This window comes from Choloepus didactylus, chromosome 6, assembly GCF_015220235.1.
Source record: "Choloepus didactylus isolate mChoDid1 chromosome 6, mChoDid1.pri, whole genome shotgun sequence".
Lineage (NCBI taxonomy): Eukaryota > Metazoa > Chordata > Mammalia > Pilosa > Megalonychidae > Choloepus > Choloepus didactylus.
The window spans coordinates 88,414,690-88,431,707 of record NC_051312.1 but is presented as its reverse complement, the minus strand read 5'-3'; the positions used below and the strand labels follow the sequence as shown (position 1 = coordinate 88,431,707).

General features: G+C 36.5%; 1 protein-coding gene across 1 annotated transcript in view; it reads left to right on the top strand.

Moving 5' to 3' along the window:
• PGM2L1 (phosphoglucomutase 2 like 1) overlaps positions 1–17,018 on the top strand; it is an 83,480-nt gene that overhangs the window by 24,883 nt on the left and 41,579 nt on the right. The window contains exons 2-5 of the mRNA XM_037840630.1: positions 11,870–12,037; positions 14,241–14,347; positions 15,498–15,582; positions 16,576–16,659. Coding sequence (XP_037696558.1) covers positions 11,870–12,037; positions 14,241–14,347; positions 15,498–15,582; positions 16,576–16,659 — 444 coding nt within the window. The remainder of the gene's footprint in view (positions 1–11,869; positions 12,038–14,240; positions 14,348–15,497; positions 15,583–16,575; positions 16,660–17,018) is intronic.

Below are 17,018 nucleotides of genomic sequence, written 5' to 3'. Positions count from 1 at the left end.
AGCTGGAAGGAAAGAATTGAAATGGTGGAACTGTTACACATAGCATCCTTTGAAATTTGTTCTATAGCTACTTGTTAAATTGTAATTTGAAACCTATCACTTTTTTGTATATATGTTATATTTCACAATAAGGAAATAACTGAAACTATGGTACTATAACTCATAACAACTTTGGAAATTTCCTATATAACTACTTCTTAAATCATACTTTGAAAGTTATTACCTTTTTGTATATATGTTATTTTTCACAGGAAATAATTGAAACTATGGAACTGCAACCTATAATATTCTTTGAAATTTGCTCTTTAACTACTTGTTAAATTGCATTTGGAAAGTTATCAGTTCTGTGTATATATGTATATTCTATAAGAAAAAAATATGTAAAAAAAAAGAACATGGACTTTTCTGGGGTATATAACAGTTCTAAACCAGCACAGATATAAAGGACTTGTACACAGAAAACCACAAAACACTGTTTAAAGAAATCAAAGAAGACCTACATAAATGGAAGGACATTCTCTGTTCATGGATTGGAAAGCTAAATATTATTAAGATGTCAGTTCTACCCCAATTGATTTACAGATTCAACAGAATCCCCATAAAAATTCCAACAGCCTACTTTGTAGAAATGCAAAGTCAATTATCAAATTTATTTGAAAGAGTAAGGAGCCCCAAATAGCCAAAACATCTTGAAAAAAAGAACGAAGTTGGAGAACTACAGTTCTTGACTTTATAGCATATCACAAAGCCACAGTGCTCAAAACAGCATGGTACTGCCATGAAAAGAAATATATTAACCATTGGAATAGAATTGAGAGTTCAGAAATCAACCCTCACATCTATGGCCAATTGATATTTGTCAGGCTGCCAAGTCCACTCATCTGGAACAGAATAGTCTCTTCAACAAATGGTGCTGGGAGATCCTGGATATCCCTATGCAAAAGACTGAAAAAGGACCCCTATCTCACACAATATACAATAAAATTAACTCAAAAGGGATCAAATACCTAAATGTAAGAGCCAGGACCATAAAGCTCCTAGAAGAAAACGTAGGGAAGCATGTTCAAGATCTTATGGTAGGCAATGGTTTCTTAGACTTTACACCCAAAGCACAAACAATGAAAAAGAAATTGATAAGTGGGACCTCCTCAAAATTAAAAACCTTTTGCTTCAAAGGACTTTGTCAAGAATGTAAAATTCAGTGTAGTCAATGGGAGAAAATATTTGAAAACCACATAACTGATAAGGGTTTAATATCCAGAATATATTAAAAAAAATCCTACAATTCAACCATAAAAAGACAAACCAAAGAATTAAAAAATGGGCAAAATACTTGAATAGACACTTTTCCAAAGAGGAAATACAAATGGCTAAAAAGCACGTGAAAAGATAATGAACATTGCTAGCTATTAGGGAAATGTAAATCAAAACCACAATGAGATACCATTTCCCACCTACTAGAATGGTCACTATGAAAAAAAACAGGAGGCGGGGCAAGATGGCAGACTGGTGAGCTGTATGTTTTAGTTACTCCTCCAGGAAAGTAGGTAAAAAGCCAGGAACTGCGTGGACTGGACACCACAGAGCAATCTGTCTTTGGGCATACTTCATACAACACTCATGAAAACGTGGAACTGCTGAGATCAGCGAAATCTGTAAGTTTTTGCGGCCAGGGGACCCGCGCCCCTCCCTGCCAGGCTCAGTCCTGGGGGAGGAGGGGCTGTCAGCTCCAGGAAGGAGAAGGGAGAATTGCAGTGGCTGCTCTCATCGGAAACTCATTCTACTGATTCAAACTCCAACCATAGATAGACTGAGGCCAGACACCAGAGACTCTGAGAGCAGCCAGCCCAGCAGAGAGGAGACGGGCATAGAAGGAAAACAACACGAGAAGCTCCAAAGTAAAAGCAGAGGATTTTTGGAGTTCTGGTGAACACAGAAAGGGGAAGGGCGGAGATCAGGCCTTGAGGCGCATATGCAAATCCCGAAGCAAGGCTGATCTCTCTGCCCAGGGCACCTTTCCTTAATGGCCCTGGTTGCTTTGTCTATTAGCATTTCAATAACCCATTATATCTCTGAGGAGGGCCGTTTTTTTTTTTGTTTTTTTTTTTTTTTTTAAATCCTTTTTGCTTTTTCTAAAACAATTACTCTAAGAAGCTCAATACAGAAAGCTTCAAAGAATTGAAATTTGGGCACGTCAAGTCAAGAGCAGAAATAAGAGAGCTCTGAGACAAAAGGCAATAATCCAGTGGCTGAGAAAATTCACTAAACAACACAACTTCCCAAGAAAAGGGGGGTGTCCGCTCACAGCCACCATCCTGGTGGACAGGAAACACTCCTGCCCATCGCCAGCCCCATAGCCCAGAGCTGCCCCAGACAACCCAGTGTGACGGAAGTGCTTCAAATAACAGGCACACACCACAAAACTGGGCGTGGACATTAGCCTTCCCTGCAACCTCAGCTGAATGTCCCAGAGCTGGGAAGGGGGAGCAGTGTGAATTAACAGAGCCCCATTCAGCCATCATTTGAGCAGACTGGGAGCCTCCCAACACAGCCCAGCAGCCCAGAACTGCCCTGGGGGGACGGCACTCACCTGTGACATAGCACAGTCATCCCTCAACAGAGGACCCGGGGTGCACAGCCTGGAAGAGGGGCCCACTTGCAAGTCTCAGGAGCCATACGCCAATACCAAAGACTTGTGGGTCAGTGGCAGAGACAAACTGTGGCAGGACTGAACTGAAGGATTAGACTAGTGCAGTAGCTTTAAAACTCTAGGATCATCAGGGAGATTTGATTGTTAGGGCCACCCCCCCTCCCCGACTGCCCAGAAACACGCCCCACATACAGGGCAGGCAACACCAACTACACACGCAAGCTCGGGACACCAATTGGGCCCCACAAGACTCACTCCCCCACTCACCAAAAAGGCTAAGCAGGGGAGATCTGGCTTGTGGAGAACAGGTGGCTCGTGGACGCCACCTGCTGGTTAGTTAGAGAAAGTGTACTCCACGAAGCTGTAGATCTGATAAATTAGAGATAAGGACTTCAACTGGTCTACAAACCCTAAAAGAACCCTATCAAGGACAGCAAATGCCACGAGGCCAAAAACAACAGAAAATTATAAAGCATATGAAAAAACCAGACGATATGGATAACCCAAGCCCAAGCACCCAAATCAAAAGACCAGAAGAGACACACCTAGAGCAGCTACTCAAAGAACTAAAGATGAACAATGAGACCCTAGTATGGGATATGAAGGAAATCAAGAAGACCCTAGAAGAGCATAAAGAAGACATTGCAAGACTAAATAAAAAAATGGATGATCTTATGGAAATTAAAGAAACTGTTGACCAAATTAAAAAGATTCTGGACACTCATAGTACAAGACTAGAGGAAGTTGAACAACGAATCAGTGACCTGGAAGATGACAGAATGGAAAATGAAAGCATAAAAGAAAGAATGGGGAAAAAAATTGAAAAACTCGAAATGGACCTCAGGGATATGATAGATAATATGAAGCGTCCGAATATAAGACTCTTTGGTGTCCCAGAAGGGGAAGAAAAGGGTAAAGGTCTAGGAAGAGTATTCAAAGAAATTGTTGGGGAAAACTTCCCAAATCTTCTAAACAACATAAATACACAAATCATAAATGCTCAGCGAACTCCAAATAGAATAAATCCAAAAAAACCCACTCCGAGACATATACTGATCACACTGTCAAACATAGAAGAGAAGGAGCAAGTTCTGAAAGCAGCAAGAGAAAAGCAATTCACCACATACAAAGGAAACAGCATAAGACTAAGTAGTGACTACTCAGCAGCCACCATGGAGGCGAGAAGGCAATGGCACGATATATTTAAAATTCTGAGAGAGAGGAATTTCCAGCCAAGAATACTTTATCCAGCAAAGCTCTCCTTCAAATTTGAAGGAGAGCTTAAATTTTTCACAGACAAAGAAATGCTGAGAGAATTTGCTAACAAGAGACCTGCCCTACTGGAGATACTAAAGGGAGCCCTAAAGACAGAGAAACAAAGACAGGACAGAGAGACTTGGAGAAAGGTTCAGTACTAAAGAGATTCGGTATGGGTACAATAAAGGATATTAATAGAGAGAGGGAAAAATATGGCAAACATAATCCAAAGGATAAGATGGCCGATTCAAGAAATGCCTTCACGGTTTTAACGTTGAATGTAAATGGATTAAACTCCCCAATTAAAAGATATAGATTCGCAGAATGGATCAAAAAAAATGAACCATCAATATGTTGCATACAAGAGACTCATCTTAGACACAGGGACACAAAGAAATTGAAAGTGAAAGGATGGAAAAAAATATTTCATGCAAGCTACAGCCAAAAGAAAGCAGGTGTAGCAATATTAATCTCAGATAAAATAGACTTCAAATGCAGGGATGTTTTGAGAGACAAAGAAGGCCACTACATACTAATAAAAGGGGCAATTCAGCAAGAAGAAATAACAATCGTAAATGTCTATGCACCCAATCAAGGTGCCACAAAATACATGAGAGAAACATTGGCAAAACTAAAGGAAGCAATTGATGTTTCCACAATAATTGTGGGCAACTTCAACACATCACTCTCTCCTATAGATAGATCAACCAGACAGAAGACCAATAAGGAAATTGAAAACCTAAACAATCTGATAAATGAATTAGATGTAACAGACATCTACAGGACATTACATCCCAAATCACCAGGATACACATACTTTTCTAGTGCTCACGGAACTTTCTCCAGAATAGATCATATGCTGGGACATAAAACAAGCCTCAAGAAATTTAAAAAGATTGAAATTATTCAAAGCACATTCTCTGACCACAATGGAATACAATTAGAAGTCAATAACCATCAGAGACTTAGAAAATTCACAAATACCTGGAGGTTAAACAACACACTCCTAAACAATCAGTGGGTTAAAGAAGAAATAGCAAGAGAAATTGCTAAATATATAGAGACGAATGAAAATGAGAACACAACATACCAAAACCTATGGGATGCAGCAAAAGCAGTGCTAAGGGGGAAATTTATAGCACTAAACGCATATATTAAAAAGGAAGAAAGAGCCAAAATCAAAGAACTAATGGATCAACTGAAGAAGCTAGAAAAGGAACAGCAAACCAATCCTAAACCAAGTAGAAGAAAAGAAATAACAAGGATTAAAGCAGAAATAAATGACATAGAGAACAAAAAAACAATAGAAAGGATAAATATCACCAAAAGTTGGTTCTTTGAGAAGATCAACAAGATTGACAAGCCCCTAGCTAGACTGACAAAATCAAAAAGAGAGAAGACCCATATAAACAAAATAATGAATGAAAAAGGTGACATAACTGCAGATCCTGAAGAAATTAAAAAAATTATAAGAGGATATTATGAACAACTGTATGGCAACAAACTGGATAATGTAGAAGAAATGGACAATTTCCTGGAAACATATGAACAACCTAGACTGACCAGAGAAGAAATAGAAGACCTCAACCAACCCATCACAAGCAAAGAGATCCAATCAGTCATCAAAAATCTTCCCACAAATAAATGCCCAGGGCCAGATGGCTTCACAGGGGAATTCTACCAAACTTTCCAGAAAGAACTGACACCAATCTTACTCAAACTCTTTCAAAACATTGAAAAAAATGGAACACTACCTAACTCATTTATGAAGCTAACATCAATCTAATACCAAAACCAGGCAAAGATGCTACAAAAAAGGAAAACTACCGGCCAATCTCCCTAATGAATATAGATGCAAAAATCCTCAACAAAATACTTGCAAATCGAATCCAAAGACACATTAAAAAAATCATACACCATGACCAAGTGGGGTTCATTCCAGGCATGCAAGGATGGTTCAACATCAGAAAAACAATCAATGTATTACAACACATTAAAAACTCGAAAGGAAAAAATCAATTGATCATCTCAATAGATGCTGAAAAAGCATTTGACAAAATCCAACATCCCTTTTTGATAAAAACACTTCAAAAGGTAGGAATTGAAGGAAACTTCCTCAACATGATAAAGAGCATATATGAAAAACCCACAGCCAGCATAGTACTCAATGGTGAGAGACTGAAAGACCTCCCTCTAAGATCAGGAACAAGACAAGGATGCCCGCTGTCACCACTGTTATTCAACATTGTGCTGGAAGTGCTAGCCAGGGCAATCCGGCAAGACAAAGAAATAAAAGGCATCCAAATTGGAAAAGAAGAAGTAAAACTGTCATTGTTTGCAGATGATATGATCTTATATCTAGAAAACCCTGAGAAATCAACGATACACCTACTAGAGCTAATAAACAAATTTAGCAAAGTAGCGGGATACAAGATTAATGCACATAAGTCAGTAATGTTTCTATATGCTAGAAATGAACAAACTGAAGAGACACTCAAGAAAAAGATACCATTTTCAATAGCAACTAAAAAAATCAAGTACCTAGGAATCAACTTAACCAAAGATGTAAAAGACCTATACAAAGAAAACTACATAACTCTACTAAAAGAAATAGAAGGGGACCTTAAAAGATGGAAAAATATTCCATGTTCATGGATAGGAAGGCTAAATGTCATTAAGATGTCAATTCTACCCAAACTCATCTACAGATTCAATGCAATCCCAATCAAAATTCCGACAACCTACTTTGCAGACTTGGAAAAGCTAGTTATCAAATTTATTTGGAAAGGGAAGATGCCTCGAATTGCTAAAGACACTCTAAAAAAGAAAAACGAAGTGGGAGGACTTACACTCCCTGACTTTGAAGCTTATTATAAAGCCACAGTTGCCAAGACAGCATGGTACTGGCACAAAGATAGACATATAGATCAATGGAATCGAATTGAGAATTCAGAGATAGACCCTCAGATCTATGGCCGACTGATCTTTGATAAGGCCCCCAAAGTCACCGAACTGAGCCATAATGGTCTTTTCAACAAATGGGGCTGGGAGAGTTGGATATCCATATCCAAAAGAATGAAAGAGGACCCCTACCTCACCCCCTACACAAAAATTAACTCAAAATGGACCAAAGATCTCAATATAAAAGAAAGTACCATAAAACTCCTAGAAGATAATGTAGGAAAACATCTTCAAGACCTTGTATTAGGAGGCCACTTCCTAGACTTTACACCCAAAGCACAAGCAACAAAAGAGAAAATAGATAAATGGGAACTCCTCAAGCTTAGAAGTTTCTGCACCTCAAAGGAATTTCTCAAAAAGGTAAAGAGGCAGCCAACTCAATGGGAAAAAATTTTTGGAAACCATGTATCTGACAAAAGACTGATATCTTGCATATACAAAGAAATCCTACAACTCAATGACAATAGTACAGACAGCCCAATTATAAAATGGGCAAAAGATATGAAAAGACAGTTCTCTGAAGAGGAAATACAAATGACCAAGAAACACATGAAAAAATGTTCAGCTTCACTAGCTATTAGAGAGATGCAAATTAAGACCACAATGAGATACCATCTAACACCGGTTAGAATGGCTGCCATTAAACAAACAGGAAAGTACAAATGCTGGAGGGGATGTGGAGAAATTGGAACTCTTATTCATTGTTGGTGGGACTGTATAATGGTTCAGCCACTCTGGAAGTCAGTCTGGCAGTTCCTTAGAAAACTAGATATAGAGCTACCATTCGATCCAGCGATTGCACTCCTCGGTATATACCCGGAAGATCGGAAAGCAGTGACACGAACAGATATCTGCACGCCAATGTTCATAGCAGCATTATTCACAATTGCCAAGAGATGGAAACAACCCAAATGTCCTTCAACAGATGAGTGGATAAATAAAATGTGGTAATATACACACGATGGAATACTACGCGGCAGTAAGAAGGAACGATCTGGTGAAACATATGACAACATGGATGAACCTTGAAGACATAATGCTGAGTGAAATAAGCCAGGCACAAAAAGAGAAATATTATATGCTACCACTAATGTGAACTTTGAAAAATGTAAAACAAATGGTTTATAATGTAGAATGTAGGGGAACTAGCAGTAGAGAGCAATTAAGGAAGGGGGAACAATAATCCAGGAAGAACAGATAAGCTATTTAACGTTCTGGGGATGCCCAGAAATGACTATGGTCTGTTAATTTCTGATGGTTGTAGTAGGAACAAGTTCACTGAAATGTTGCTATATTATGTAACTTTCTTGGGGTAAAGTAGGAACATGTTGGAAGTTAAGCAGTTATCTTAGGTTAGTTGTCTTTTTCTTACTCCCTTGCTATGGTCTCTTTGAAATGCTCTTTTATTGTATGTTTGTTTTCTTTTTAACTTTTTTTTTCATACAGGTGATTTGAAAAAAGAAGGGAAAGTTAAAAAAAAAAAAAAAAAAAAAAAAAAAAAAGAAAAAAGACAAACAAGGGAAAAAAAAAAAAAAAAAAAAAGATGTAGTGCCCCCTTGAGGAGCCTGTGGAGAATGCAGGGGTATTCGCCTACCCCACCTCCATGGTTGCTAACATGACCACAGACATATGGGACTGGTGGTTTGATGGGTTGAGCCCTCTACCATAAGTTTTACCCTTGGGAAGACGGTTGCTGCAAAGGAGAGGCTAGGCCTCCCTGTATTTGTGCCTAAGAGTCTCCTCCTGAATGCCTCTTTGTTGCTCAGATGTGGCCCTCTCTCTCTGGCTAAGCCAACTTGAAAGGTGAAATCACTGCCCTCCCCCCTACGTGGGATCAGACACCCAGGGAAGTGAATCTCCCTGGCAACGTGGAATATGACTCCCAGGGAGGAATGTAGACCTGGCACCGTGGGACGGAGAACATCTTCTTGACCAAAAGGGGGATGTGAAAGGAAATGAAATAAGCTTCAGTGGCAGAGAGATTCCAAAAGGAGCCGAGAGGTCACTCTGGTGGGCACTCTTATGCACACTTCAGACAACCCTTTTTAGGTTCTAAAGAATTGGGGTAGCTGGTGGTGGATACCTGAAACTATCAAACTACAACCCAGAACCCATGAATCTCAAAGACAGTTGTATAAAAATGTAGCTTATGAGGGGTGACAATGGGATTGGGAAAGCCATAAGGACCAAACACCACTTTGTCTAGTTTATGGATGGATGTGTAGAAAAGTAGGGGAAGGAAACAAACAGACAAAGGTACCCAGTGTTCTTTTTTACTTCAATTGCTCTTTTTCACTCTAATTATTATTCTTGTTATTTTTGTGTGTGTGCTAATGAAGGTGTCAGGGATTGATTTAGGTGATGAATGTACAACTATGTAATGGTACTGTAAACAATCGAAAGTACAATTTGTTTTGTATGACTGCGTGGTATGTGAATATATCCCAAGAAAATGATGATTTAAAAAAAAAAAAAAAAAAAAAAAAAAAAAAAAAAAAAAAAAAAAAAACAGATAACTACAAGTGTTGGAGAGGATGTATAGAAATAGGAACACTCATTCACTTCTAGTGGGAATGTAAAATTGTGTAGCTGCTGTGGAAGACAGTTTGGTGGTTTCTCAGGAAGCAAAGTATAGAATTGCCATATGATCCAGGAATCCCGCTCCTACTCAGAAGGACTGAAAGCAGGACGTGAACAGATATTTGCATACTGAGGTTTCTAGTGGCAATATTCACAAATGCCAAAAGATGGAAATAACCCAAGTGTCCATCTTCTGATACATAGATAAATAAAATATGATATATACAGAGAATGGAATATTATTCAGCTGTAAGAAGGAATGAAGTCCTTATGCATACGACAACATGGAAGAACCTTGAGGACATTATGTTGAGTGAAATAAGCCAGACACAAAAGGACAAATATAGTATGACCTCACTGATACGAACTAATTAGGATAAGCAAACTTGTAGAATCAGAATCTAGAATATAGGTTATCAGGGAATAGAATGGGGGTAGAGAAAAGGGAGCTGATGCTAAATTTGTACAGAACTTCCATAGAGGTTGATTGTAATGTTTGGAAATGGATAGTGATGATGGTAGCAGCTTATTGTGAGTGTAATTAACAGTACTGAATTATGTTGGTGAATGTAGTTGAAAGGGGAAATTTTGAGTCATGTAATTACTAGAAGGAACTGTATAACACGGTGAACACTGTTGTATATGATGGACTGTGGTTAATAGTACAAATATAAGAATGTTGCATGAATTATAACAAATGTACAACACTATTATAAGGTGTTAATAATAAGGTGGAAAGAATACACCTAATGTAAACTATGGACTATAGTTAACAGTAACATTTTAATATTCCTTCAGCAATTGTAAGAAAGGTACCACCCTAATGCAAAGTGTCAATAATAAGGGGCCATATGGGAATGATGTATTTTTTATATGACTTCTATAAATCTACAACTTCTCTAATTAAAAGAATAATAATAATTAAAAAAACATTATGCTAAGTGAAAGAAACCAGACACAAAGTACTACAGATTGTGTGATTGCATTTATACAAAATGTAAATATAAATAAATTTATAGAGACTGGATTAAATTAGTGGTTATGTAGGGATGAGGAGGGATAGAGGGATTGAGAGGTGACTCCTAAGTGTTATGGGGTATGGGATTTATTTTTTTGGAGTAATGAAATGTTCTAAAATTTATTGTGGTGATGAATGCCCAACTTCGTGATTATATTAAAAACCATTGAATGTACACCTTGGATGGATTTTATGGTATGTGAATATATCTCAATAAAACTGCTTTTAAAATATATAATACGTTATTACCTAAAATACCTGCTATTAAATACCCAGTACAACTTTTTCTTTCAGAACAGCACGTTTTTAAGAGTAAAAAGAAAGCTTGGTATGTTTCTAGAAATTTGTCTAAGATACCTAATATGTTGGTGTACAGTTTAGTTTGCTCTTCATTTTATTGTTCCTTCAGGTGTAAAATTATGTTACTGATTTGAGGTGGTGGTTCTTTTTTGATATAGGTGCTTATGGCTATGGATTTCTCTATGGGCAGTGTTTTCATTGCATTCTCTAGGTGTTGACTTGTTTTATATTCATTTCTGTTTGTCTCAATGTGTTTTCTAAATTGTTCTTTTGCCCATTCGTTGTTTGGGAGTGTGTTGTTTAATTTCCAAGTATTTGTGAATTTTCCAGTTGCCCTTCTGCTGCTGATTTCTAGTTTCATTCCATTTTGGTCAAAGAAGATACATAAGATTTCAGTGTTTTTACATATGTTGTGGGGTTACAGTATGTGGTTTAGTCTGTAGAATGTTCCATGTGTACTTGAGAGGAATGTATATTCTACTGGGACTTGGTTTGTACTGTGGTTTAAGATGTCTGTTTCCTTGTTGGTCTTTTTTGTGTTTTATTTTTATTTCTTTTGTTTTGTTTTTGTTTATTGTTATTTTTTCTTTCCTTGTTGGTGTTTTGCCTAGTTGTTCTATCCATTCCTGAACTTGGGAAGTTGAGGTTTCCATCTACTATTGTGGAAATCTATATTGCTCCCTCCAATTCTGTTTTTTTCTCCATATATTTTTATGTTTATAAACATATATATGTTTATAATCATTATATTTTCTTTATCAATGCCTATGTCATAAAATGGTTATCTGTTTTCCTCTTGGTGGACTTTAAGAATTTGAGATGTTATTAATAAAGATATTGTGGATATTCATGTACAAGTCCTTCCTATAAACACATGTTTTCATTTCCCCTGGATAAATATCTGGGAATAAAAAGGAATACTCACATGGCAAAAAAAAATAGTGCACAGCTCCTTTGGGGATTCAGTAAATGGCAGCTATTATTTTTTATATGTACTGTTGTTAAAAAGTTAATAATATATACAGATTACTTAATGGCCCCTTAGAAGGCTTATTATTAGGACTCTGTCATTCCAATTAAGTTTCAATGCTTCTTTTTTATAGAATCCCAAAACGAAAGAGCAAATTGAAAATCTGTTACGGAATGGAATGAACAAGGAACTACGAGATCGTCTTTGCTGTCGAATGACTTTCGGGACTGCAGGACTTCGTTCTGCCATGGGGGCAGGGTTTTGCTATATTAATGACCTTACAGTAATACAGTCAACACAGGTAAATACGATAAAGTCTTATATGTGTGCTTTTTTTCTCATTCTATTTTTTTTCTTTGTAAATTAGGTAGTTCCTTGCTTAAAATCTTAGCTTTATTTCTAAGAAGGTACTTTATGAAGTGTAAATGTAGACTAAACTCTGAACTTTGGTCTTGCCTAAGGCTTATTTTAGAAATCATTTGGTAATCTTCAAGGTCATAGACTAACTTTTTGATTAAGTGTTACATTGATTGCCATTGTCAACTCCTTAATGTTACTTTGCATTAGAAACCAGGAAAGGATATTGATATTTCTGTTTAATACAAAGAAATATAGGTAGAAAGAAGATGATTGCCCAGTTTGGCATATGGAAATTGATAAAGGTCAAACAGAGTATTTGGAATATTTAGTGGAAACTATTTTACTTTAATATAATTTCATAACATATGTTATACTTTGTTTTATTCCTCTCCATTTTTATGTAGCTCACTCTAGAAACAAATTACTTCTCTTTCCAGTGAATCATCCTCACTACTTCAAGAAGCTACACTTTTTATTTTAAGGAATTATACTTTTTTTTTTCTCTTTAAATTTTTTATTTTGAAATAATTTCAAACCTACAGGACAGTTGCAAAAAAAAACAAAAAACAAAAAACACCTTTAAGGGCAAGAATACAGTTAGCTTATACTAAAAATAGTTCTGGACTAGAGAATTGCCCAGTGGACATAATTCTAATCAATACTGCCAAACAGTAAATCTCTAAAGCCAAGGGCTTGTGCGGGGGTGTGGGGAGAAGGGATGACAAGATGGTTGACAAGGTACATGGCACCTCATGCGTTCCTCAGGCAGAGATGCTTCAGTTATCTCTTTTTTATGTATTGGGTTTCTGGATAAGCTTTTATTTGAGGTGAAGATTCCTTGACTTTATAAAAGGGACAGAGGAGGTGATTAAAAGTCAATTTCTATAAAAATATAAATTTTTACAGGAGTTGGGATCCCATTTTGTAACATGGAAAAGCCAGATCAAATCTGAAAAGTTCCAGCCTTTTGCAGAGTATAGTTATGGGGTGATAAGAAGATGGATTCTCATAGCAAAGAGTAATATGAACTTTTATGGGGTTTAAGAACAGTATTACCATTAGAAATGGAGAAGTTAGTGAAAGTAGACAATTTGGGCTATATTAAGCTTCCACCACCTCATCCCCAACACACACACATATATAGGGAATAGATGAGGAAGGTAACTGGAATAATTATGGTTTAAAGACCAATGGACCAGAAGTCACTGGGGCCTAGTTTGGTGCTCCTGTGTACTTGGCAATGCTTACCATAGAGTAGATCTTCAGTAAATTAGCATAACGTAGTTTTAGTTGAATGCACAGCCTTGGGCATGTCATTAAATGGCACTTCAGTCTAATTCTGCCTCCTCTTTTTTAAAGAGATGTTTAGAGACAGAAACAAAAATAAAAATGGTATCTGCAGTTCCTACTTTTCAGGGTTGTTGTAAGGATTAAATAGGGCAACACTTATGAAAGTAATTTTGAAGGACTAACAATCTGAAGTGTTATTTTTAGCAAATCATCCACAGATGTTGAAACAGTTTTCATTTATTGTTGTCATGTTTTCAATATTAAATACTCCATTCCATTTTTGTCACTCTTGACTGCAAATATTTCTAGTCTGTGAGGTTTATCTTTCTATGAGATTTTAAAACCAAGGAATTGTAAATGTGGTCAGCCATCTTAAGAAATGTTCTAATAAAGAACTGTTTTTTGAGTTTAAAATGTTTGTTTCATAAATAGGTTATATCTTTCAGTTAGCTTCAGTCTTATGATTTAGCAAGGGCCTAAATTGTAAAAATTCTGTTCTCTGGAACCATGAAGGCAAGTAACAATTTCTTTGGACTCTTTTAACAATCTTTTTAGCATGCTGGCTCACATGTCCCATCTTCTTTCTAATGTGTTATATATTGTATTGGATCAGATGGTTAATTGCTATTTCTATAATATTAAACGTGTACAAAACTCCAGGAAATAAATAGATTTGTCATCTTGCATTTCTGGATTGAACAGTTATTCCCACATTAGTAAACATGGGTGTAAAGGAAGAGGACAGTTCTCCAGGAGCCAACAAACTGCACACCAAACATAAAAATCAGAAATGTTAAGTCTTATAAAATGCAAGCATTAGTCAGGACCTAATCTTTTGTGTTTATCTGCTTCAGGGGGTGTACAAATACCTTGAGAGATGTTTCTCAGACTTCAAGCAGAGAGGCTTTGTTGTTGGATATGACACCCGGGGTCAAGTAACTAGCAGTTGCAGCAGCCAGAGGTATGATGTTAATTGCCTCAAAGATTAAATTAGGTTAGAATAAAACATTTAAAATTATTTTGCCTGGTAGTAGAATTTCTGAAACAGGAGACTGTTAAATAGAAATGTGATCACATTTTAATGTATTTTCTTTTTAAAGCTGAAATAGAAGCAACATTTCAAGGATAAGCTTTAGCTTTATAGAAAGGTGTAAATTTTTAAATATTTAAAGAGTTGCATTTACAATGCAAACTGCACTAGGCAGGAGTAATTATGTAGCTTGTATTCTCTTCTTATAGTCCTTTTTGATTAGTTTTAGGGTATATTCATACATAGACATTCATGATATAGTGATACCTTTTTTCATGGGGTAATTAAGCATGTTGGACTTATTAAAGCCTCTTATTTCACTTTCCTCCATTCTTTCTGCCTTTTATGTTTTTTATTTCTCAGTAAAAAAGACATCAGAAGATGAATGAGGGAAAAAGAGGAGTTTAAATTGTCAATTTGCTCCTTGTTAAGCTCTTTTTAAAAATCCTATTCATTTAAAATGTTTAAATTGGAGTATGAAGTTTATCATTCACAAGTGATTATAATAGTTGCATTATGTTTTGATATATTCAAAATAATTGTAATATAAAGCATTTATTTTGTGGAATGTTGGTGTTTTCATTTCATGGCTGCTAAAACAAATAAAATGCAGTGGGTTGGTTTAAACAACAGGAATTTATTGGCTCATGATTTTGAGGCTGGGAGAAATCCAGAATCAAAGCTTTAATAAGGTGATGCTGTGACCTTGAAGACTGTGGTGTTCTGGGGCTGGCTGCCTGTGATTCTTGGTCCTTGGCTTTTCTGTCACAGGGCAGCGCACATGGCTCTGTCTTCTCCTTTCTCCTCTGGGATCCGTTGAGTTATGGCTTCTTGCTTCTCCTTCCTTATCCAATTTCCTTTGTTTATAAGGACTTCAGCCATATTGGATTGAGGCTCACATTTTTTACAGATTGGGCATACCTTAACTAAAAACATCCTCAAAGATCCTATTTACAAATGGGTTCACACCCATAGAACCAGGAGTTGGGACCTGAACATACCTTTTGTGAAGCATGATTTAATACCTGACAGTTGGTTTGTAAAAGCTAAATAAAATCTCTCTATTCTTTTTTTTTTTTAGGCTTGCTAAGCTCACTGCTGCAGTCTTGCTGGCTAAAGAAGTTCCTGTGTATCTTTTTTCAAGATATGTTCCTACACCTTTTGTGGTAAGTGTGTTGTATTATTGATTGTACAGTTTTCTGCTCTTGAAAAGATTTCATAAATCAACCAGGACTCAAATCTTTGTCATCCATATAGTTCCATATTAAGTGATATGAAGGACCAAAGGAAGGAAAACAAAATTTTGTCCTGAGTTTATTTTTATTCAATAACATTTATTGAACTGCCTAAGAACTTGATCTATAGCAAGTTGATAAGTCCATAGTAATGGTATAATATGTTAACACTCCCCTTTCAGAAACTGATTTATCAGGCAGACAAAAAAAGAGTAATGGTAGCTTTGAATACACCATTGATGGGCTTGATTGTTATGTAGGGGTAGGGTGGGGTGGTGTATAAAACCTTTTATCTGGTAATGATACAATACACATTCTTACCAAGCAGGAACACAAAGGAATTTTCAACAAATACCAGAGAAGTGCTTTTGAGGCCATATCCCTGGACTCTAATGCAATTAAATTAGAAATAAAAAAGTCCACAAAAGCCCATATATTTGGAAATTTTAAAACACCTCTGAACTCCAGACACGAATATTTAGCTTCCTGCTTAACATATGTATTTGAATGAATAAAGGTATTTGAAATTTAATATGCCTAAACCAAATTCCTGATGCCTCTTGGAATATCTACCCCTATTTCCGCATTCTCTGAAAAGCACTTACTAAAGTTATAAGAAAAGTACTGTTGTGAGCTCTGTGGATGTACTCATTATTTGCTGGGTTTTTCATTTATTAGCAGATAAATACTAATGAAAATGGAAACAACAAAATAGGTGAAACAAAACATGACAAAAATGGGTGGTATTAAAGCTGTTGATCTAAAAGAATTGTATTTTTAAAAATGTATTATCAGATAAAATATGAGATTAGAGTTGATTGTTGATGTTTTAGACCTTTGTACCATACTGTTTTTTTCTGTTATTTAATCAAATTTATGACTAGCTAGGAGGCAAAATGGAACAATGATATTATTGTTTTTCAGCCATATGCAGTCAAGGAGCTCAAAGCAGTTGCAGGAGTGATGATTACTGCATCTCATAACCGCAAGGAAGACAATGGATACAAGGTAAACCTTGGACTCCTGACCTTTTGCTTATTTTTTAGTTCAAATCGTATGTACTGAATATATCTTCTATACTGGGGATCAGGACAGAGATTGGGGTCAGAAAGAAGAAAACACCAAGGCCGGCACTCAAAGAATGGATATTACTAATGGCTGTTATTACTTCTCAAATTACAAAATTCTCTTTTTAATTCTAATATCTCACTGCCCCTAATTTTCCCATCCCATCCCTGATCCACTCTCTCCACCATTTCAGAAGTAAGGTCATATTGTGCCAACAACTTGAAGAATGCATGGGAGTTTGTAGGAGGAGAGCCAGAGAAATACATATGTTGACCTCACTCTCTTCTCCCTTTCTTCTA